Source organism: Jaculus jaculus, chromosome 3 (assembly GCF_020740685.1).
Source record: "Jaculus jaculus isolate mJacJac1 chromosome 3, mJacJac1.mat.Y.cur, whole genome shotgun sequence".
Taxonomy (NCBI): Eukaryota; Metazoa; Chordata; class Mammalia; order Rodentia; family Dipodidae; genus Jaculus; species Jaculus jaculus.
This window is the reverse complement of record NC_059104.1, coordinates 1944909-1969643: the sequence shown is the minus strand read 5'-3', so window position 1 is coordinate 1969643 and position 24735 is coordinate 1944909. Positions and strand designations below refer to the sequence as shown.

The 24735-nt window shown below is 52.1% G+C and overlaps 1 protein-coding gene and 1 long non-coding RNA gene across 2 annotated transcripts; both read left to right on the top strand.

Moving 5' to 3' along the window:
- Positions 1-390: 390 nt before the first annotated feature.
- LOC123459344 lies at positions 391-20262 on the top strand. The gene is made up of 5 exons (XR_006636236.1): positions 391-434; positions 17519-17668; positions 18783-18912; positions 19124-19204; positions 20128-20262. It is a non-coding gene; the product is annotated as an uncharacterized LOC123459344 (long non-coding RNA).
- On the top strand, positions 9932-13925 carry Sox1 (SRY-box transcription factor 1). Its single transcript, XM_045145458.1, has one exon. It carries the CDS (start codon positions 10637-10639, stop codon positions 11810-11812), a length of 1176 nt encoding a protein of 391 aa, XP_045001393.1. The 5' UTR covers positions 9932-10636; the 3' UTR covers positions 11813-13925.
- Positions 20263-24735: the final 4473 nt, after the last annotated feature.

The window sequence follows — 24735 nt, the reverse complement described above, 5'->3', positions numbered from 1 at the left end:
ACACAAAAGGCTCTTCATTATGTGGCGGGATCCCTCCTTTTTTTTTTTTTTTCTCCTTTTTCTTTTTTGCCCAGAGAGAAACAACAACTTGAAATTGTCTGCAAAGTCTTGCTATCAGTAATAAATTTCATTTTCTTGTCTCTCGCCTACAGTGTGTGCGCGCGTGTGTGTGCGCGCGTGTGTGTCTGGGAGTTTGTGCGCTGAGCCGCGAGTGCGCGTGAGTGTGCGTGCGCGTGGCGCGGGCACAGCTGCCGGGGCTGGCGCTGCCGGGAGCCGGGGCCCGGGCCGGGGTCCGCGGACGGCGGCGCGCGCTCGGCCAGCGTAGCGGGCGGGTCCCCGTGGCCCCCAGAGCGAGCCGGGGACTCTGGGAGGTGCCGGCGCGCGCAGGGCGCCACGGGCTCGGGGGACCTGCTGAGCTGGAGGAGGAAGTAACTGTAAGTGTGTCCCGAACTCGCGAGGGGACTTGGCCCACCGGGCAGGGGGGAAGGAATTCCGAGAGACGCTGGGGAGGAGCGCGTGTCCCCACGGGCACTTTTCACGAGGGAGCGCGAGGTGGCTCGGTAGCTTTCCATCTTCCGTGGAGAGCAAGCGAGGACGGCCACGCGAGGACTCGTGGGTACATTTGCTGTTTTCTTATCTATGCGTTCACTCCCCCCCCCCCACCACCAACTACCACCACCACCCCAGGGTTTTTTGGATTGGCCGCTGCCCAATGGACAGAGGCTGTTTGTTCCTAAGTCGCCCTTTTGGGGGGAGGTGGAGGAAGGTCGAGCCCGCGGCCACAGGGGGGGCACAGTTCAGTGGGTGGCGGCTCCCATCTACTCGGGCCACGGCCCCGCCCCAGGCCCGGGCCCTGCCTCTGCCAGTCTGGAGGCTCTCGCCACACATGCCAGGCAGAGCCAAGAACTAAACCCGCGGGTGGAAATTACGTTCTAAAAATTAACATGTTGAAGCGAATGCCATTTAGTGAGAGGTGTCTCGGGCAAAGAATCAATTTAACTTTGACTGACCGACAGCTCTGACTGCATTAATTCTGTTACCAGAAGAAAAAGGGGGGGGGGGGAGAGAAAGAAAGAAAGTCAATGAGCCGCGAGCCCTTGATGCTACCAAGCTCCTTCGGACCGGATGCTTGTTCCGGAGCCACTAGGCTGGTGGGCCCGTCCAGCAGGCGAGGGGAGGACGCCCAAAATCCGGTCCAGAGTATTGCAAAGCTGAGCCGGTCGCTCCCCTCCCCACCCGGGACGCCCAGCTCCGGGGTGGTGTCCTCCCTCCTCCAGCGAAATTACAGGGTTTAGCTTCCTGCTACACAGCAATGCGCCCCTAGCTCTCTGGGTGTCTTTCACCAGGTTCCAGAAACCCATGGAAAGGACAGGTCAGGGAGTTTCAGAGGTGAAATGGATTTTCGGTGTGGCCTGGAGTCGATGGCTAAGGCGGGGCAGGCCAAGAAGCATCGACTTGGGCAGGGACCAGGCTGGCCGCCTCCACTGGCAGGAAACAGGTGTTTGAACGCGATAGCGGCCGCCAGTCAATTAACCCATTAAAAGCCCGCTTTGTGGCATCGATTTCCTGCAGTGCAGAGAGGCTGTCGTTTGGATGCGCCTTTGTGAAAGGCGGGAGTTGAAGGGGAGATGCACTCTTGGCAACCCCCAGTTGGTTCAAAGGATTCCCAGGAGCGCCTGCCTATGCAGCTGGGATTGCTCAGGCAGCCTGGGCTGTCTGTGCTGAAGGAAGAAGTCCGGCTTGGCTCTCACCAGGGTTAAGGCAGTTACCCACCCGAGGTCCTGTGATGCCAGTTGTAGAGGAGAAAGTGAGGGGGGAGGGCTGGAGGCCCCAGACAAACTTGGCTCTGAGTACTGATGGAGACCAAACTCAGGATCCACAAGAGATTTTGGTTCTCAAGCCTCTTCTGTCTTTTCTTTCCCCTCAGCCTGGTTCTCTTCCCTTGTCTCATCTCTGACCCCCTGACTGGGGTGGAGCCTGATGGGTGGTTCTATTGGAGCAAGGATTGGGAACAGGGTACTCTTCCATGCCCAGTGGGTAGGAGCAGAAGTCCTTCAGGTGGCCTTCTGTTCCGGGCCTAGTAAATGATGGAGCCAGATATCTGTGGGTGAGTCTGGGGTGAAAATGAGGGACCTCTTCCCTACAGCCCCCACCCTGGGCATCTGGGCTAGTTGCCCCACCTCTCTACAGGGAGATCTTGAACTCTGGAGACCACAGGTCTGTGAGGGAGACCTGCAGGTGTGGCTCTCTCTAAGCGATGACAGAGGCTAGCAACACCTGGAAGGCAGGTTGTAACCAGACTGAACTCTGGAGGTATATATCTGCCTGGGTATTTGGAACACCAACCACAATTTTTGACTGCTAAAGCACCAGAACCCATAGAGGTCCTTCCCTAGAACCCAAATATCCATCTCTTGCTGCCTGCTGGGTCCCTGGTACTCCCAGAGCTAATGCCTGGTCCAGGAGTAGTCAGTCCATGAAGGGAAAGATTGAGTTTCTGAAGGCAGGGAGAAGCATAGAAACCTCGTTTTACCTTTTCCTAAATGCAAGGTTCAAAAGCCATCTACTTCCTCTCTCCCTCCCTCTCTCCCTCCCCCTCCCTCCCTCCCTCCCTCCCTCCTCTCCCTCCCTCCCTCCCCCCCCCATCTCTCTCTTTCTCTCATTTACATTGATCACCTTCCCAAAAAGTTTGCTGTCCTCTGGGGTGAGGGGCCTCTGGGCCCTGGGAGGGTGAGCTAGATTTTTCTCCATTCCTCTTGTCCAGAGGTTGCCAACCCCAAAGACTCCTGTACACAGGTATTCAGTCAACAGGCCTCCATCCAACTCCAGGGAAATCTGATTTGCTCTAGTGGGCCAGCTGGTTTCTGTCTCTACCAGGGAAGATGAATGTCGTTCAAATGGGGCCAAGGGGCTCTCCATTAGCTCTGCGTGCAGGGCAGTAAAGCCCCTTCCCACAGCCTCAAGATCTCAGCCGACCCACTTTCCCTGTTCATTGCTTTCTGAAGTAAGCAACCCACATGACTGAAAGGGCTTGAAATTGTGTCAGAGTGATGTTTTAATCTCATTGGAAAGTGTATTAAAGGACAAGATGTGATTTATGTGCACCGCTTCGATGAAAGGCAAGATTGGAGTGGATGTGCTCTCACTCGCGTGAACCGCGTGTCATGTTTATATTGAAGCCTGTATGGCTAATCTAATTTGCAATAACAGGGATGGCTTGTAAGGAAAAGCGTCTTTGATTTCACTTTATTCCTTTTCATATAGAAATGCCTCATGACTTGTCTCCTCTTGTGAGCAAGACCCTTTCTATTTGGGGGCTAATGAGAGAGAATGTGAGAAAGGACCTTGTTTACTCCCAAGTGCAGCTCTTTCTTACATGCAGCCCTGATCATGGACTGACTTGGGCTTGGTGGGTTACTAGATAGGCCGGAAACACTAGTTCTTGAACATTACCATGCCTAGAATGTGAAACCTCGCATTATATATTATATAAATCACCCCTGGGTGCCAACCAGCAAGCCCAAGAATGTAGGTTTTCCTTGGCAGTGTAGCTGATTCAGACATTCTCTATGTTCACATCCTACAAATTGTAACTTGCGTCGTTAGGATGCTCCCCTTTCAGAAAGTTTGATCTTATGCACACGCTGCAGAGCGTCTTAGAAAGGAGCCCAGCGCCTCTCAGCTGGGAGGAGGGCTTCTCATCACATCTAACACCAGCATTCTTTATCAGAAGAAACAACATGCATTGGAAAATTACAAGTTTTGCACAACGTAAAAAGGTGTATTCAAACTGTTAATTATGGGGGTTTGAGTAGATAAAACTTTAGCAGTGACCCATTTAATTTTGCAGTAATTGCTGACAAAATAAGTCAAGGATGAATCACAATACAGTATATTTATCTTAAAGGAAAATATTGTGCTGAAGTAGTCAAACAAAAGACTAAGATGAAAATTTAAGAACGGTGGCAAATATATATATATATATGTATATATAAATCACGCCCTGAAAACATTTGGGTTATAGCCACAGAGGGCGCGGTTCCAGGGGTTTTCTACAGAGCGCAACCAGCTTGTAGAAACAAAGGTGTTTCCCCTCCGAATCCCAGGCCTGTGAGCCTCCTCTGCCGGGGTCAGACTGTGATTCCAGGGTCTGAGCACAACTTCTGAGTGTCCTGGAAATCTAGAGGCAGGAGGGTGCGGAGCTGTTCCCGGCCCTGGCGAAGCGCAGCGCGCTGGGAGAAGTATGAAGAATGCTGGGCCCAGCAAGACTGCACTCTGGCCCTGAAGCCGCCTCCAACCTAGGCCCTACTCCACAGGAGGAACGTAAAGTGAGGCGAGGGCCACCTATGCTCCCTGGCGTAATTCCCTTCCCAAGGCCAGTCAGAACGGATTTTTGTTTTTCGGCTCTTGTGCAGGAAGGGAAGCCGGCCCAAATCATCTAATTGCTAACCTTCATCTGCTATCCAGCGCCAAGCGGCAGCCCAGCCAAGGAAGGCCAAAGGGGCCAGGCCGATGGGCACGAGGTCGGGTCTCTACTCCAGCTTCCCTTTCCTCATTGGCTTGGGCGCAAGACTTCCAGCAGTGCGCGACGCCACAGGCGCCTGGAGTACCCAGAGTGTCCGCAGCGCGCGGGAGGACCGGGGTCGCAGTGGCCACCCAGCCAGGGGCTCCCGACAAGGAGTGACAGCCTGGGAAGCGCTCTTCTCCTCAAAGGCCTCTGGCGGAACAGCGCGCGGAAGCTGCAGCGCCGCCCGGCCCTCGACCTGGATGGGTTTGCGCTGGGTGGATGCGGTGCGGTGACCCCGTGCCCAGGTGGCAAGTCGGTCTGCAGAGATTCTGGTCAAAGTTTTCAACAGAAGAATACAGCGGACGGTTGGAGAACCGCAAGGCGTGGCACTGGGTGGCTCGTCCCGTTCGCGTCGCGACAGCCTCCCCCGGAGCTCAGGCAGCTCGGTGCAGACCGGGCGCCATGCCCCCTCGGGTTCCAGTTTTTCCTCCCCTTGTCGGCTCTTTCATTCATAAACCTGGTGGCTACAGACGCAGCTTGAATATTGACGTCTCTCCCCGACTGCTCCGCCGTTAACCCAATTACAGAATTCATCAAGAACTGTGTTGAATTATCTCCTTCCATACAGTATCAGCATTAGCCTAATTAAAAGCTATAATGTCTGATATAATGATTAAATCGTTAGCTCTGCTGTAGGGAAGCAATATTTTGTTTTCCCTTCAATTAGAAGCTGATTGAGGTTTTCAGAGCAGGTCAGCTGTGAAATTTGAATTATATGTGTGAGTACTGCTCACAGGGTGAGCCGCTACTCGAAGCTCCCAGAGATTCTCCGAACGCTTCCACCCAGAGAGCCAGCAGGCAGGCACGCGCGCGCACTGCTGCGCTCAGGCTGGTGTGCCGACCGCCAGGCTCATCGCTGGGATGGGCGCCTGGCTGCTTTGACTCGTGCCCTTTACTCCTCGGACGCTTAAGGATCAGACTGCCAACCCAGGCTCGTTTTGGGTCAGAGGAAGGGATGCTGCGCTTTTACACTCAGGATGGTTGGAGAAAGGGGCTCTGGGGCTGTTCCTAAAGACTGGGGCATTTGCCAATCATCCTCTTCCTTCTCCCCCACCACCCTCCTCCCTTTACCCGGTCTGGAGTCCCTCCTCCCTCTTTCAGAAACAAACACACGGCGGAATAACAACAACAAAGTTTGTTGTTTCTCTTCGTTTGCGAAGGGTGGGTAAAGTTAGCCAGGACTGGGACTCAGAACACCTGCCCAGAGCGTCTGGGAAATAGGAAAGACATCAGCTTCGGTAGAGTAGCGGCTCAGAGGCGCGCGCGCTTTGGAACGCAGACACCGAAATGCGCACCGCTCAGCACCTCCAGCGTGAGACTGTCAGAGCGGGCGAGAGGCGCCCGGGTGGCCGCGGCGACAACCGGAGGTGGCTCCGCGAGGGCAGCGAGGGTAGAGGCCGCCAGCAGACGGCGATCGCGGCCCGCAGACACAGATGCGCCCTGGGGCCTCTGGGCGTTGGCGCGAGTCCCCTCCACCTCCTGCGGCCCGGCCGGTCCCTGGGAAGGAAGCGCAGCCTTCGCGCGCGCCCCTCCTGCCGCACGGTTCCCAGCCACCCCGCCAGCCCCGCAGCGGCCCCTCCCAGACGCGCTCTCCTCCCTCCTTACCCTGGACCTGCGCCTCCTGTTGGCCGAGGTGACCTCCAAGGCCTCTTCAAATTTACATTACTCTTTTTCTCTGCCTCGGTTTTCCTTGGCCTCCGCTTTCTAAGTATTACTTCTTTCTGGCTCACAGCCCTGCCTAGAAACTGGCAGTTCGTTAGTGATTTGTCCTCTCAGCTTTTTGAGGGGGACATCAGAGCCTGGAAGGCTTTGCCCCTGGGAGCACAAGAAAGGCGCCTCCACGTGGCCTCGGTGCTCAGAGGGCCTCACTAGGAACTCAAGTGTGGGGAGGCCTGGGACGGTGGTCTGAGCATGGCCGCGGTGGACAGGAAGATGCCACCAGAACGGGCTGTCCCAACTCACCATGAAAAAATTCCTACTCTTGTACTGGTCCCAAGAACCCCAGCCTGTCCTTCTCACTCCTTGCTTGGAGCTAGAGTCCATCTCTGAGTACAGAAAGCCTGCGTGTGCATGACTGAACGCAAGCTTTCACAGAAAGATTGCTAAAGTACAAGAGGAACCCACTCTGCTGCCCAGATTTCTCATGAGCGCAACAATGGGTGTAAAGAGACAAAAGCCGAAAGTATTAATTATTCCAACTCTGCAGTTTGAGTTTGTGGAGCTAAAGTCCAGCACTCAACGTATTTAAAATTCAAGGTTCTTGTTATCTGCTTAAATACATCACATGCGCGTATACACCTGCATACTTCATGTGTGCATATTCACATATGCAGATATATGCACACACAATTTCCTCCAGTGATGAGTTGGACTCGGGTCTTCACTGGGGATTATGACCACGGATTGAGTGAAAACAGCATCCTTAGCCACATTTCCAAGTTGATCTTCTCCTTGGCATTTGGAGCAGAAGCACAATGAACTCTCTGAGTTGCCAAAGGAGCAAATTTGGTTAGTCAACAGTGAAACTAATCTTTTGCCTTAGGTTCTGGACTTTTAATGGCATTCCTTGGAAACAGTATATTCAGCTTTCAAATCCTCAAGAATCTGGCTTTGGGGAAGGTATTGGGCTGGAAGGGGGTCCTGCCAACCTGATGGGGAAAGGGAGGTGCAGACAGAGGCATTTATCACATTGACTTTAGACCGTTTCTTGAAGAGTCATTGGTCAGAGGACCGAGAAGAAGGGAGAATGGAAGCTTCCCAAAGCCATCACGGAGAAGCAGGAGTTTTGATGTAGTGTTGCTCCAGCCAGCTTGGAAGATTCTCCCCTCCCCCAACATGGGAGGCTGAGGAGGTCTGGCACACAGTGCCCCTCCACTGCCTAGCTGGCACAGGCTGCCTCTGCCAATCTCCCATCACTTGGCAACAAGTTACACCTGCAGTTCTGATTCCATACTTCTGCAGGTGGGCACCCACAGGGTGTGCACCGCTTGGGTCCGAAACAGTTTGTCATCACTGAAAAGAGCTTATGGCAAGCAAGCGTCCTGAATGACAAGCATTAGTGTGGTCGCAGGCGATGCTACTTTATTTAGATGCTCTGGAAAACAAGGGTTACCTCGTATTTGGAAACAATGTTGAGGGCTGTGGTAGAAAGAAATGAGACCATTTCAAAGTCAGCTATCCAAGTTTCCCCAAAGCATAACGCATTCCTGCAAAGCGCACTGGAGTGCAGGGTGTTTAGAAAATAAATTGCTCCATTGATATGGAAAATAATGTGCCAGGCTTGATTCATACAAAGCATTTTCAGGGGGTCTTTGGCTATTTAGTTAAAAATCTAAATTGAAAAGCACAGGAAAGAAATCTTTCAATTGCTAAGTGGATAATATAGTTTATAATTTGTAAACCATTTCCTTTATTTCAGTCTTGCTGACTTTTCCTAACACACTGGATCTCTCTGCACACCCATCGCCTCCTAAATTATCAAAGGAAAATGGGTCTATAGCATTCTAAAACAATATTCTTGTTCTGTTTTTGTTCATTCACAATGTAACTGATATTTGTAGGTAGTGCATGAAACAAATCAAAAGATTTACCAAACTTGATTGCTGAAATAAGAAAGGTAGTTGGAAACCAAGTTTGCAGCCTAGATGTTTAGCAAAAATAAATATGAAATGATGTTTCCTTTCTAGTGTAATTATATATTATTTTATGTGTTTCCTATTACATGCCGAATGACCTGAAATGAAAGCAGTTTAATCTGCAGCGGGATTAGTTTGCTGCTGCACTGTAGCAACCCAAAATAATAACTAAACAGATAAATAAGTAAAGGTGGTAATTACAACATGGTAGGGGGAAGAAAGCGACAGGGTCAGAAAACCAACAGCCTCAAATTATTTTTAATAGGAGGAAGAAAAGATGTCACATGTTTGATGCCCATCATACCAGGGCATCCTCGATCCTACTGTTATTCTTGATATCGGTGGCATCGTAAGAACCTCTGGATTACAACAGGAGCGGTTTGCAGGCGTTCGCCTAGCTAGGGCCTGCTTTACCCATCACCGACCTCCGAGGCACCGTCATCTCTGGACATATATGGAAACACTCCCTGAGCCCCAAAAGGTTTTCTGGTAGAATTCTTTGGGCCACTTTCCTGCCTTTCTTATGGAAACGTCAGTCTGGGCCCCAAAGAGTTTTGAGATTAGGTTGAAACCGTCTGTACATCCCACAATCACACACACGTTGAGGTTTTAAGGATTCCAAAAGCATCCAGGTGGATGCTTTGATCATCTCAGGACCAGCCTATCTTTTACATAAGTGGGGAAAGGGCATCTGTTGCCTGGTCATGGGGCACCACCTTTAGATTGGTTAAATGGGGATCAGACGCGCCGCGAAGTTCCCGCGGTTTCCACAGTTCTTAGGCACACAGCTTTTGGAAGATTCGCTTCAGAAAAGCATAGCCGAGACCGTCCTTTGCGAGTTGAACAAACTCTTTCCAAGTGTGGAGTAACTAGATTCCACGTATATCTTGCTGGGTTTGACCTGAAAAATACACGGGGAGGAAGCTAAACCGGGAATACTACCAGACCATAACCCTAGCGCCATTAAAAGTCTCCGCCTCCAAAATACAGAAAGTTCAGGGAAACACCAAAAGGATGCTACAAGCCTTGCGCCGCACAAAAGCGCCCCCCACCCTTTGCCCGAATTCTGGACTGCGAAGGTCAGGGATGGAGGTCCTTGTTGAGAGACTTTGGGATGCTTTTCGGTTAATGCCTCTCGTAAGACCTCCCCGGCCTCCTTCCTATCCTGCACTCCGGCTGAGCAGGGAGCCAAGGGCGGCCTCCATCTCCAACTTTCCCCCTTTCCAGCCCGCAGAGAGTTGGCTGGCTGGGGACAGAGGAGGAGCCGAGTCTCCAATGAGCGCATTTAAACAGGGCCCTGGGTAGCATCCACACCTCCCCGCCCCCCTCCCAGCAATTCTTTCTTCCTCGTGGTTTTCAACCCTCCCGTTCTTCATTCAGAGCCCGCGGGCGGGGAGAGGCGAAGGGGCGAGCTCGGGGTTCGTCGCCGCCACCGACGCCGCGCGCGCGCGCGCTCAGGAAGCAGTGTGGCTATGACACCCCCTCCTGGGCCTCCTTCCCCCCCTCCTTCCTGCCATGGTTCCCCCCCTCCTTCCTCTCCTCCTCCTCCTCCTCGCTCCGCCGCCCGCGCCCAGTGGATCTACTCCCTCCCCACGTCACTCGCCAGCGCGCCATGCAAATCACCGCCGCCGCCGGCTCCCATTGGCCGCGGCGCGTTCATTTAATGGCAGCCCGGGCCCGGCGTATGGCTGCTGGGCCCCGCGCGCCGCCGGCCCCGCGTGCGCCTCAGCTCCGAGCGCCGGGTCCCGAGCAGGCAGCGCAGTGCCCGTCCTGGGAACGGAGGCGACCCGGCTCCCGGGCTCTCTGCACGCGCTCGCACTCCTTCCGTGGTCCCTGACCCCCTCCCGGGCCGAACCGCGATCGTCCCCTCCGAGCCCCCCTCCGCTCCCCCCTCGGCGCCGGGCACCCCCACCCCGGGCACCTGGGACCCGCACATGCCCAGCGCACGCGGCGCGCCAACCCTGCTAGAAGTTGGCGGCCCCTGAGTTGGAGGCCGCTGAGGAGCCGGCACCGGAGAAAGAAGCCAGCCTGCGGCTGCCGGTCAAGAGGAGACGGCGAACCCCGCGTCGGGCCCAGAGACCACACTCCGGGCCCCCAAAGTGGAGCCTCAACTTGGCCACGACTGCACCTGTTTGCACAGCTCCACGGAGACCGAGCCGGCGGCGGCGGCGACCACCCCGGCCTTCAACCTCTTTGGCAAGTGATTTGTGCCCGAGGCGGAACTTTGCACCTGCGAGCTGGACCGGCGTTAAGTGCGTGTGTTTTTTGCCCTTTTTTGTTGTGGTTGCCTCCATCCAACCCTCTTCTTCTCCCCGCTAGGCACCCCCACCCCCAGTGTCACCGGGTCGAGCCCCTCTCCGTCCTCCCGCCCCGCCCGGCCGTCTATGCTCCAGGGCCTCTCTCTGCGGTGCCGGTGAACCCGCGAACCGCCCCGATGTACAGTATGATGATGGAGACCGACCTGCACTCGCCCGGCGGCGGCCCGGCGCCCACGAACCTCTCCGGCCCGGCCGGGGCGGGTGGGGGCGGCGGCGGGGGAGGCGGCGGCGGGGGCGGCGGGGGCACCAAGGCCAACCAGGACCGGGTCAAGCGGCCCATGAACGCCTTCATGGTGTGGTCGCGCGGGCAGCGGCGCAAGATGGCCCAGGAGAACCCCAAGATGCACAACTCGGAGATCAGCAAGCGCCTGGGCGCCGAGTGGAAGGTCATGTCCGAGGCCGAGAAGCGGCCGTTCATCGACGAGGCCAAGCGCCTGCGCGCCCTGCACATGAAGGAGCACCCGGATTACAAGTACCGGCCGCGCCGCAAGACCAAGACGCTGCTCAAGAAGGACAAGTACTCGCTGGCCGGCGGGCTGCTGGCGGCGGGCGCGGGCGGCGGCGGCGCGGCCGTGGCCATGGGCGTGGGCGTGGGCGTCGGCGCGGCGGCCGTGGGCCAGCGCCTGGAGAGCCCCGGCGGCGCGGCGGGCGGCGGCTACGCTCACGTCAACGGCTGGGCCAACGGAGCCTACCCCGGTTCGGTGGCGGCGGCGGCCGCCGCCGCGGCCATGATGCAGGAGGCTCAGCTGGCCTACGGGCAACACCCGGGCGCGGGCGGCGCGCACCCGCACGCGCACCCCGCGCACCCGCACCCGCACCACCCGCACGCGCATCCGCACAACCCGCAGCCCATGCACCGCTACGACATGGGCGCGCTGCAGTACAGCCCCATCTCCAACTCGCAGGGCTATATGAGCGCGTCGCCCTCGGGCTACGGAGGCCTCCCGTACGGGGCCGCGGCCGCCGCCGCCGCCGCCGCGGGCGGAGCGCATCAGAACTCGGCCGTGGCCGCGGCGGCGGCGGCGGCGGCCGCGTCGTCGGGCGCCCTGGGCGCGCTCGGCTCGCTGGTCAAGTCGGAGCCCAGCGGCAGCCCTCCCGCCCCCGCGCACTCGCGGGCGCCGTGCCCCGGGGACCTGCGCGAGATGATCAGCATGTACTTGCCGGCCGGCGAGGGCGGAGACCCGGCGGCGGCTGCGGCGGCCGCGGCCCAGAGTCGACTGCACTCGCTGCCGCAGCACTACCAGGGCGCGGGCGCGGGCGTCAACGGCACGGTACCCCTGACGCACATCTAGCGCCGCGGGGACCCGGGCGCGCCGCGACCCTCTCCACGGCCGGCCACCCGGCAATCCAGGCGGCAGCCTCTGCCCAGCGCGGCCTGGCTTTGGTACGGACACTTCCACTCGCTTGTAAAAAACAAAAAAATCAAAACAAAACAGGACAAAAAGCAGACCGTGGAGACGGAGCCGCCGGGTGACTTCTGTTCCGCCTGCCCTTCCCGGGACTCCCTTCCCGAGGCGCACACTCCAGGCTCGCGTCTTAAGACTGAACTTCGGTGGTGTTTTCTTTTGAGACCTTTTGTACAGTATTTATCGTCCACGGAGGAGGCCGAAAGCGTTTTCTCTGCTGAGGGGGACAAAGACGGAACCCAGCGAGGCGATGCCGACTTTTTTGTATCCCAGCGGCGTCCTAACTCTCCTCGTGGCATCGCTCCCCGCCGGCTTGTCTGCCCCCCCGAGGCCAAGCGACCGACCGCGAGCTGTTCTCACTGGTTAAAAATGTAGTAAGACACATCCAAACATTTACAAGTTTTTGTAGTTATTACCGCTCCTTTGGGTTGGTTTGTTAATTTATACAAAGAGATTCTCCCCTCCCTCTTCCCCTCAGACGGTGGAGTTGTATTCTGGGTTTTGTAAAGCTTTCTGTACCTGAGTATCTCCATTTTTTTGGTTTTGTATCATTTCTTGTAAATGCATTGTGAAATTTTTATTTGGGGCGTTGCGGTGCGGGGAAGGGGAGTCAGATTGTGTACATAGTTTCTTCCTTACATGCTTTTCATCTAAAATGGAAAAAAAATCCCCCTAAAGTTGCATCATTTTGAATCAACACATTAAGAGAAAAAAAGTCCGTTTTCCCTATGAAATTGAAACGTGCTAATTTTATATGCATGCCTTATGAGTTCAAAATACAATTAGTAATCTCTTGGAGAAGAAATTATCAGTCGGATGCAAGAGGAAGGGAACCCCAGGGAGCGCGCGGTACGGTTTTTGCGAGGTTTACTCAGTGGGAGGGAAGAAAGTTAAAATTCATGGATTGTTCTGTAGAGTTGAAGTGTTAATACAGAAAGAGAACTAGTTACAAAGGCATTTTCTCCTGGTCTGGCTTTGTAACTGCGCTGCCACTGGCGGGCTTTGCCTGTGGCTGTGCCCTCCACCTGCTGGAGCCGGCCTGGTCCTCGTCTGATGGAGGAAGCCTAGTGCCACGGAAAGACCAGGCCAGGGATGGGGGACAAAGGCCACCGCAGAGACAGGGTGCCTCGGATTCCCAGCAAATTAGAATTGCACGTGGAATTTATCTGAATTTGGTTTAGGGAAGCAATCACTGGACCAAAATGTACCGCTGCTGAGTCCTATGCTCCTATCCCAGCCACAGCCTCTTCCCCATTGAGTCCAGCCCAGCCCCTCCCTCCAGTCTTCCCTGGGAAAGTGCAAAATAAATTTGCCGGTTTACACACACACACACACACACACACACACGCACGCACTATTATCCACTCCTCCCCCGCGTGAACTGGGATGAAGTTGCTAGCGGATGTAAACGCAAAATGCCATGTTTATTATTCCTGACAAGATCTCGAGGTTGTTTGATGCTTTAAATTTTTTAATTATATTTTTTCTAGGTGTTTATTGGTACATTGCAGTTTTTTCCTGAAATTTAAAGTTTTCTGTAAAACTTTGTCTTCAAATAATCTGACAGCATTAAATATTGCATTTAAAAGTTATACTGTAGCAAATATGTTTTGAAATTAATCATGAAATTAAGATGAAATTCTATTTTTTGAAGGAAAAGCCATTTAAATCCAAATGGTAAATATGCTTAACTTCAGCAGCCTTAAGCATCTCCCTCTCATATTTTTTCCCCTCAGAATCTTTTCTTATGATGAGTATGGACTACCCATTTAGAGCGGGCCTGTTCTGTCAATTTACCGAGAACCGATTTCTGCTTGGTGGGACGATAGCGTCCAGAATAATGCTAATCTGACAATTGACAAGTGTGATTTTTTAAAAAAAGTTATTTTGATAATTTTGCTTAAATTCCTCGTTCCTTAAAACTATTGCAAAAAAGAAGAATCAAGGGAAATGTCCACCTCTTTCTAATAAGGTAATAAAAGCTCCCCCCTTCCCTTTACTTCATTTATTTTTTCTTCTAGGGATTTGATCTTTTGTAAACAGTTGTTTCTAGAAGTGTTTTCACATAGATGACCCAGGGGATCAGTGTGGAGAGACAGTGTGGGAAGAATTATCACACGCAATCCTGTGGGAGGTGCTTTGGAAAATTCTATACAGTGCTTTTTCTTCCTGCAGCCCGGGCCTCACTTGCCCCAGCAATGCGCAGACCCGAAGGCTCTTGGGAAGACCTTTGCAGGGAGATTTCATCCCCCTGTATTCGCGTCTGTGGGAGACACCCAAGAGTCATGTTCACCTCTGTCGTGCCTGGGCTTCTGTGTTTATCTGTGGCCTTGATCACACATATTAGCAACATGGGCACTTTAAATACAGCCGGCTACAAAAAGTTAATCCCTGCAGGAACTGGCGAGGAGGCGGGTTGTTTTCGGGAGCAGAGACTTAAGAGTTTGGCATTTCCATCCTCATTCCACTGGAATACTCAGTGCCAGGCCTCCAAGCCACCTTTTGGTCCTGTTGATTAGAATCTGAGAAAGAAAGACGAAGATAAATTCTTTAATGACTTAATTTAAAAACAACAGGGGAGAGGATTTGTAGTGTGGTCTCAGGATTGAAGCCCCATCCCAGGCAGTTTGCCTCCAGTTCAAGTTATTGGAGGGAATCTCCCAGGAGGCCTTAGACATCTCACTCAACTCGGAATCCCATTCCTGCACAAGTGTTTCAAAGTGAAATACTATACAATCCTCATTATGTTGACAGTTCATTTCCAAAGCACAGAATGGTATCCTTATGAATTAGTGCCAATCTGTTTAAAAACCTGTGGCACGAGTTCCTGGAAAAACTTAACTTCCTGGGGGTCCCCTAACTTTTACCTGCAAGGTCACTGTGTAGGACCCCCTCTGAACTGTTAGGCCAGGTGGTTACTGAGTTAGTCTCTCTTCCCAACTCTCTTCTTTTTTCTCTCTCCCTCTCTTTCTCTCTCCTCCCTCTTTCGCTCTTTCTTTTAGACCTTGTTTTGGCCTTTCCCGCCCCCCCCCCCACATCTCATTGGCCCCTTTTGTTATTGTTTTTGTTAAGACACCCGCCTTCAAACCCACCACTAGTCAGATGAAACGAATTAATTTTTTAAAAAGAGTTGCGAGTGCAACGTGCCTGATCTGCAGATGTGCCGGCACTGTGACTGATAGGTCTATTAAAATCAGGCGTGTGGGAGAAAAACGCTCATATTCACACATTTCATATTCCCGACAAAGACTGGGTACCACCGCTCTGTCTGCGGAAAATTCCAGTTAATTTGAGCCGCACGCTCCAAGTCGCTTGTCTTGAGAGCATCGGGAAATGTGCTCCGCCCGGTTGGGGTTCCAATACCCCAAACCCAGGGCCTTCATCCCGCTTCTGCCACGGGGTCCGCGGGGCTCCAGGATCCTAATCATAGGTTATATTCCCGGGGAGCTTCAGGCGAAAAGCGCACTTGGCGTGACTATTTGGCAGGCTTGAAAGGCTGGGGCAGATGGGGAAGGTACGGAGAGCGGGGCCCCGGGGCGACAGCGCCCCAGTTCCCTGGGCAGCCTTGCCGCGCGCACAGCCGGCTCTGCCTGGGGACCCAGTCCCACGCAGAGGTCAGCGAGGCGCTGACGCCCAGCACCCCTCCCTCCAGCCGCTTGGGCCCTCGCCTCCTTCTCATCCTCCTCCTGCCCCGGCCAGGTCGTGCCCTCCCGCCGCGCCCCAGAGACCCCGCTCCGTCCGCCCCCGCAGCGTGCGAAGCCGTGCGCGGGTGGCGGCACCCTGCGCCCCAGGTCCGGGGGGGTCTCAGGCCTGGGCCCTTGCTCTGCTCTCCTCCAACTTAGCCTCGCGCTCACTCGTGACCCCGCGCGGGTCCCTCCTCCCCACCGCCCCCTGAGTCCACTCCTGTCCCCGCCGCCCCACTCTCCCCTCGCCCCTTTGACTCCGGCGCCCCAGCACTCCCTCGGCGCCCCGCCGGGCCCCCTTTGTTTCTGCGCCCGCCTCTGCTCTCCGCCTCCGGGCCTGGCTCTGCTCCCCTCGCGGTCGACGCAGCCGGGCCCGCCCCGTCGGAAGCACAAGTCCGGCTCTCTCGGGCGCCCTGTAGCGCTGCGTCCCCCGCTGGAGTGACCGGTGCAGTGCTGGCGCCCACCTCTCTGGAATCCACGCAGGCCTGGAGGGGATTAAGATGACGAGCGTGACGGGCGAGGACAGGGTTTTTGTATTTAAGGACCGCAGAAAGTCCTGACCCGGGGTCCACCAAAGCCAAACCCTTTTACCATCGGCCTGGTGCAACAAGCAGGTCCTAGGCGGGACCGCAACAAGTGGGCGCAGAGAGGGGGAGGGAAGGCAGGGTGGCCCAGAGGGGTCTGCGGAGACCTGGAAGAGGCGGAGCAAACCGAACTGCACCGCCAGGCCCAGGGCTGCCTGGGCGGGCAGAATTGCGATGGCCTGGGGCTGGGCAGTGACTAGGCGTCATCACAGGCCCGGTCCTGTCCTGGGGACATGTTTGCACTTCTCAAGCCTTGGTCGTCCTGGGTGTGGATTTAGTGAGAATATGCAGAGGCCTCGGTCCAAGAGGCTGCGTTTTAGAAACGCAATTCCTTAAGCAGCAAAAAATAAAATAAAATCAGAGATTGGTCTCCAGCTTCTCGTAAACACTTCACAACCCTTCATCTACTTGGGTTGCTGAAGGAAGCACTGTTCCCGACCCGGGAAGAATGATGCCCCAACGTGAGTGAAATCCACGGGCAGAATCCACAGCCCCTTCCTGTGGGTGGAGACCTGGAGTGTGAGGAGAAGGGTGGCAGGGAAGTCAGGGGACCAGGAAAGGAAGCGGAGATTCGCCTTCCTTAGGAACAGGTTGGGAAATTAGGCTGAGACACCACCACTCAGAATTTTGGCAAATATGGGGTGGGGGAGGGAGTATGATAACCCAAGGATGTAAGTCCAAAGGCAAAGATGGTCTATTTTGATAGTAAAAATAAGAAGCCCAGGGTTGCCTTATTTTCCCCAAAACTCTCACCTACAAAGAGGAAAACATCACCAACAACCGAAAAGGACAGAGCCGTTCTGTTTCTAATGACATAACTCCCTGAAACTGACATTCTCAGTTCACCCTGGGTGGACTCAGGACACTGAGCTAGAAAGTAGACTCTGAGTTCAAAATCGGGGGCCAGAATGCTTGCCCGGATCCCGCTGCTCAGTAACCTACAGGGGACATTTGTCTATGGCAAGAATGCTGTACTGGAGTCTTTCCGAATGCCCTGCAGGCAGCATGCAAGGGTTTCATCAATCGCCCTTGGCCACTTCGGAACAGCCTTAAAGATGCAGCTTGTGAAGGAAGAGCAGCGGGTCATCACATGCAAAGCCTCGAAATCATCAGCCAGTCAAATCAGTGGGGGAAAAAATCAGCTTTTGTTAGATTTTGCAGTTTCAGGAATTAGGCATTCACTGCAGAGCTGCAAGCTTTAAGAAATTGCAATGTCAGGCGTGTTCCCAGTGGGGAAATATTGTGAGCGTGGAGGAACGTGAGATTGGGCCTGACAATGGGGAAACTGACAAGAGCCATCACCCAGACATTGTTTTCTCTCCCAGCACCCCGGAAATGCTAACAAGAGAGAATCCTTGGAGGTGGCACTCTGAGTCAGGCAGGCCTACACACTGCTTGGAAGGAGAGGCATACACAGTGAGGCCTGACCCCAATTTCACAGGAGTTGGGTAGGAATTCACAAGCAGATATGCCCTGTAAGTATTTTTTTTAACCTACACTAGATAGTAGTGGTATCAGGATATAGCTGGAAAAAAAAAATCCAAAGCGCTGGCCAATGCTTTGCTTCTCAGTGGCAGAGTCTAGAGGGCTCCCAGATGAGCATGTTTGGCTGAAAGGAGACTGGCAACCTCAGACTTTAGTAATCCAGACCCCAGGGGGAGCTTTCAGTAGGAAGAAGAGCCCCAACTTCTGTCAGAGTGGAGGAGCTGGAGACCCGTCCTTTGTTTACAGATTGAGCTGAATAGAGAAGGTTGACAGGGACAAGGGACCGCCTGCTCTGTCACCTTGTCAGCAAGGGCTTCCCCTCACCTGTGCATGGTATCCCAGATACTAACAGCAATGACAAAAGCAGTGCCATCATATGTGCCCCACAAGGTCTCAGAGTCAGCAAACAGGCCTCTGTGACTGGTCACATGAAGTGGGAGTGTGTGTCCTGGCAGTCAGAGTGAAGTGGGACCTGGGACTTCAGGTGACAGGTGTGCCCTAGGAGGGAAATGAAGGTCCCTTCAGAATCACAAACAGGGCACGTGGAGGGGGGGGGAGCTTCTCTTCAGAATCATGGAATGTCACACTCACTGTTCAGCAGGTCACATGTCCAGCTTTTTCTGTGATCTCACGTTATAGCCAGCTTGTTAGCAGGTGCCCAGAAACTCTAAGCTCAGCTGGACAGGGCTCACTGTTTCCTGGAGGACACCCACGATCATAAGGCAGGGAGATGTGGAGGGCCGCAATTGTGTGACAGGACCGCACGCCAGTGAATAGGATCCTCTGGTCTGGCCTAGATGAGGAGTGGGGATCAGGGAAGGCCACAGAGATCAGGGGAAGTCACTGGGACCTGCGCCCACCCTGTGTACCTGTGAACCGTCCCTGGGAGGACTTCCTGCGGGGAAGCCGGATGTCAGGCTGTGACAGGCAGTGTGGTGAGGTGAGTCTGAGTGGAGCTCAGCTCTGTTTGGGGGACTGGTTGCTCCAGGCTCTGCTCATGGTCCCAGACTCAGACCCGGACATGTGCCAGGGCAGTCGTCTCTCAGCCCCAGGGTGACACACATCACTGGGTGGGTGGTGTCAAAAATCCTGTCCCCCACTCAGGGCATGACAGGCTAGTCCCAGTTTCTGCAAAGAGCTTCCGTGACTCAGGCGCACTCAAGGAGATGTTGAGACAGACCCTGGAGGATACTTGGCAAACCTGTGTTTGGAGATGGAACTGAGTATGTTTATGGTAAGTAGCTACTAAGGCTGTGTCAAGATCATTAAAATCTGAGTAGCAATTTATTATTTATAAAGTGCTCTCATTTAATTGTTCAATTTAGGTGATTTTTGAAAAAAAATAAATTAGTGAGAGAAGAAAGAATTTTTGAGCTGGATTATTAGAATCTTGTGACTAGAAAGCAGTGACTGAGACACTGGTTTTGTTTCTTGTTCCCGACCAGTTGTCTCAGCCCCTACAAATGTGTCTCCTCTCTCCTGAAGGGCGGTACGTGGAGCACATGTGTGCCTGCTTTCAGAAATGGGTGAGTGGAAGGCCTACCTAGGCCACATACTGACTTACCAATGCCTCACTTTACCAAGTGGGTCTGTACCACCCTAGTGACCACAGTGTACCACAAAACATCTGTGCCAGCCAAATGGGAGAAAGACCATTTCTTAGTGCACGGAAATGGCCACACGGCTCTCCTCAAATAGATGCAAACTATAGCAATGGGATGCTGGTGTTGCCGCCTGTGAAACGGATGGCTCATGAAAGTGGGGCAGAGGAGGAGCTGTGCCCACGGGGCTGCACGTGGAGCTGGCGTGTCTCGGTGGGGTGTGACAGTGATGCTCACCTGTGAGCACTGCAGAGGTGGGCTTCTCTGTGTTGGGACAGCCACCGACCATCTGTGGCCGAGGAAGGACGTGGTCTCTGATTGGCAAATAGGAAGATAAGTTTGAAACCAGAAGGGACAAAAGGGAAGTCTTTCATTTTAGAATTTGAAATTCCTACTTAAAATAATGATAATAAATTAGTGTAGTCTTCCAGACTAAAGATATGAATGGAAATGCAGTCGTAATTTCAAAATGCTGTAAAATTTGGATAAAGACGCCATGACCCACTTGCTAAGGGAAATAACATAGTAATTATAATTATATATTAATAATAATTATAATAAGGGAAGTTAAAAAGTCAATAAGTTATTATTCTAAAGGGACCACATTTCCTGTAGTATCTACTTGCAGACAATAAAACTGTATTTAAAGTAACATTTCAAGGATAATTATTCAATTTCATTAAGACATGCTATAAACAAAAACAAGTAACTTAAAAACCAAAGCCAGTCTATATGCTATAAGTTCAATATCAATTTCAAAAACATAAATTTTAAGTAAATTTGAGAATGGAACATTTACAATAACATTTCCAGATAAATTCTTTCTTTGGGGTTTTTGTTTTAATTAGCCAAAAAGACTCACCTTCCCACACGTGATTTGCCTGTTCCTGCCGTTGACATGAGGTCCTGCACCTTGTGAGGCTCCTCCTCAATGGGCAGCAGGAAGACATATGCAGAGATCACATGGGGACAGAGCAACCAACACCATCTGGCACCCGGGAGGACTCAACTTGATTTGAGATGTCAAAGAACTGTAACTTAGAGCAGCACTCGGGTTCTGGGCACCTCACAGAGGGACATTATCTACCATTCATCTGAATTCAGCAGGACAGTGAGAAAGGCTGGCCTGCTATAATCCAAGGAGCCTTTGCTAGATATGGGATCATGGGGCAAGGCACTTGCTGTGTTGGCCTGCAACTATGGGGTTGAACTGACAGCTGGACTCTTGCTGGGCAGGAAGGGCCTTATTCCTCAAATGCAGAACTGGGAATGGGCTTGGAGGTCGTAGGCTATACACCATGCTGTGTACACGCCAGATGACTGACCACCGGCCCCAGTTGCCCGGGGCTGACTCTTCACCTTAGAACCCCCACATGATTTCGGCATACATAGGCTGTGCTTGGGCACGTGTGAGTACAGGAATGTGGTCTGTGTGGCCTCAGGTGATAGCACAATTTGTTATGTTGGGATTTCCTTAGGGCCACAGGGTGGAGTCCCCACTTGTGCAAAGAGATGCTTCAGGCTCCTGGAAAAGAGAGGCAGTGCACAAAAAAGGCTGTGATCACCCGTCTGAGACCAGGACACGGAGAGCCACTATGCACCACACAGTGAGGCCCCACACTGCTGGCTCTGTCCACCACCTCAGCTCAGGGACCCAGGAGGGTTGTTGGAGTGGAAGTGAATCTTGAGACATTGACCTCCATGTAGACATAGGTTATCCACTAGTCCCAGCCAGGCTTGTGACCAGATGCCAAGCTCATTCCACACTGTGAACTGGACAACATGACTTGTTTGTGGCTTTGAAGGATCTGAGTACAGAACCAGGTGCTCACTGTCCATTGTCAGATGACCGGGGTCACACTAGGCAAAAGCAGCAACTGACACACCCCTGAGATGTGCAAACTCACCTGTCCCCTACTCCTGTGGTTCCCACACCACCAGCCAATGGACCCCAGGGCCCTACAGTGAACTCTGAAAAGCCATGCAAGGCATTTTTGAATTCCAAGAGAAACCTGGCAATCCCACGCCCTTCTCAGAGGTCATGTGAAGCATTGCTCAAAGCAGTTCTCAGTGCCAACATGACTATGTGGCTGGAGCCATGGGGGTGGCGGCCCTGCTTTAGGAATCTAGGTTTGTGGCAGATAGTTGATATGTCAATCCCTATGGGAAGGTGGAGCACACCGGGGTACCAGGTGTCATACCCAGCCTGGCAGAGCTTAGTGAGTTCTCACTAGGACATCATAGAGGATATTTGTTTTGTTTTTGTTTTTTGGGTAGGGTCTCACTCTAGTCCAGGCTGACCTGGAATTCACTCTGTAGTCTCAGGGTAGCCTCGAACTCATGGCGATCCTCCTACCTCTGCCTTCCAAGTGCTCGGATTAAAGGCATGTGCCACCACACCTGGCTCAGAGGATTTTTTTTTTAAGAGTGAAGTAAAAAACATTTTTTTTTCTAGTCTATTGTGTTACTTTAAAAAATGATTGCAAGTAATCCGGACAGAAATATATATTAAATTGTTTGGACTTAATCACTAAACAAGCAGAACTGTCTGGCCTCTCTTTCAGCCTAAGACACTGAAAAAAACAGTGACAGAGGACAGTGTAAAAACTTACACTATTCACAATGACACTGAAGTCTCAGTTTGTAGATTCATTGAAAATGATGTGTTCTTGCTTATGTCTCCGTGCAACTGATCACTTAATTTAAGCTGTGGTTTTAAGTACAATTTTATTTTTCTGAAAATAATTGCTAGAGGTGATGAATTCATTCTGGAATAATAAAGCATTGGTTTAATTAGTTTTAAGAAATTTTATATAATTTTCCTTTACCAAGTGGGATAATTTAGTTTATTATCCAAATTTCATAGTCAGTGTTTTGAAATTGAGACATTTCTAATAGTATTCTCAATTTAAAGACTGAAATAAATGATTTATTTATTTTTTTAAAAAAATGAGCAAGAAAGTTTTTACCTTAGTCATTAGCATAATGTAATTTAAATCAGAGATGGAACACAAATGTGTAAGTCCCTGGCTTGGAGATGATCTCCTCACCAGGGCTAGGTCTCCGGTCTCCATGTCCTGAGAGAGGCCTGTCTGCTCAGCAGTGGGGCTCACTGCTTAGCGCTGCTCAGCTTCTCTTGCCCATTTTACCCCATGAGTTCGAATACCAACAGCTTCTCCCTGTGTGTTCTTTCTTTTCCTGCATGCAGTATTTTTGCTGCTGCGTCGCTAGCTGTGACAGTCTATAGTTGGGGACATGTGGGCAGTGTGCACAGAGCTTGTGTAAGCCTCACGATGGCAGTGACAGTGTTAACTCCATGTGACTGTCAAGTCAGTGTGAAGATGTCCATTCAAAGCACGGGGCTGGGGTCTGGAGACTGCCACTACCTAGCATGTACAAGGCCCTGGGTTCCATTCCCAACAGTGCAAAGAAATATATATAGTTAGTTGAGAGATGAAAGACAGCTAGATGATAGATAGATAGATAGATAGATAGATAGATAGATAGATGATAGATAATAGATATGTAGATAAATGGATGATAGATAGATAGATAGCCCAGCACAGTTATTGCTCTTGCCCTAAAGCCCTAACTCATAATCAGTACTTTTTCTTCAAATAACCCATCTTCTATATTCAGCAAATATATACAAATATGAAAAACTGCTTTCTTTGCTCCCTCTACACCTCATATTAAAGTCCTTTTTTCCAAAGATTTTTGTTATTGTGAATTTTATTTTTTTCTCCTTTTGTTTTGTGGAGTCAAGTGGAGACGGTTTGAACAAGAACATGAAAACTGTTGACAGTCTGACCAGCATCTGATGGACATTACTTTGAGTAAAAAATAACAGACATTAGCCTTCATTATCTGTTTTCCCTGCCTAGCAATAATGCACACTCCCCATAAATCTCACGACCAAACTCCCATCTTACCTTGAGCTGTTGATGTCTAAGCCCTCTCTTATGCTCTAATTGCACTTGAACTAGAAGAGATTACATACTTGGAGGCATCTCTCACAAGGACTGGACCGTAAGAACAAACAGGGAATGTAATTCAGGTCAAGAAACACATGAGACATTAAAGAAATAATCAGAAACAAGAGGTTCCCAAGAAGCCAGAGAGAATCGAAGGCAGAGAGGCCAGAAATAAAGGCCAGTGCAAAGACCAGATGGAACACAACCAAGATAAGGTTTTTTTTTTTTAAAAAAATATATAGTTATTTTATTTTTATTTATTTATTTGAAAGAGAGAGAGAGAGAAAGAGAATGTGAGAGCCAGGACCTGCAGCCACTGCAAACGAACTCCAGAAACATGCACCACCTTGTACATCTGGCTTACATGGGTCCTGGGGGAATTGAATCTGAGTCTTTTGGCTTTGCAAGCATGTGCCTTAACTGCTAAGCCATCTCTCCAGCCCTAAGATAAGGCTTTAACAAGGCCAGCCACCTCAGACAGCCTCCAAGAGGGCCAGAGGCACGGGGACCCCGGAAAGCAGAGGTCAAGGGTCCAGAGCAGATGTGGCCGTGTCAGCATGCTTTCCGAGAATTGTTTTAAGTTAGGGGACTTTTTAAGCTGGCTGCATAGCCAAATGCCCTGCTAGCTTGGTTTCTAGGGCTCCTGTAACAAAGCCCCCCACACTGGGTGCCCTGAAGAACAGAAACCCATTCTTCCATCATTCTGAGGAGAAGTCCAACTTCAAAATGCAGGCAGGGTGAGTCCTCCCGGGTGGGAGGACTTGCTGTGCTCCCTCCCCGCCTGTCTTGCAGAAGCAGCCCTGGCTGCAGCCTCCATCTTCACACGGCAAAGCTTCCCGTGGGCCTCCCGTCTCCAGACTCCCCTTTCTTGGTCCCTTGAAGCTGTTTTCCTTTGAGTCCCCTGTCCACTTGCAAATACGTTGTGTCCAGCCAAAGTCCTGGACCCTCTTTCTGAGAAGCACATTCACAAAGGAGAACTCTCTCTCCTTGTAAGGCCCCGCTTCCCACCAGGAGTGAGGGACTCGGCCTTCGAGGGCTCTCAGACAGTTCAGTGTCCCTCGGGCTTCTGTGTATGCCAGGCTTCACTGCAACTGGGCAACTGGTGGCTGCCCTCCAGCTGACCTGAGCCACTCAGTTAGTCAGCTGTACTGGTATGGTGGGGGCAGCGGGCAGGAGGCCAGAGAGGAGGAGCTGTCACCTGCTAGGGCAGCATTAGTGGGCATACACAAATTTCGTACCAACAACAGTCACAGGGAAGGAAACCAAGCAACCCTTGCTTGCAGATTTTACTTCATTCTTCTATTTATTTATTTTTTAAAATGTATGTATTTATTTATGAGAGAGAGAGAGAGAGAATGCATACACTAGGGCCTCTACCCACTGCAAATGAACACTAGATGTCTGCACCACCTTGTGCATCTGGTGTACATGGGACCTGGATAATCGAACCGGGATCCTTAGGCTTCGCAGGCAAGCGCCTTA

Excerpts from the sequence above, each read along its gene's own strand:
- Sox1 (XM_045145458.1), top strand. The coding sequence starts at position 10,637 with ATGTACAGTATGATGATGGAGACCGACCTGCACTCGCCCGGCGGCGGC.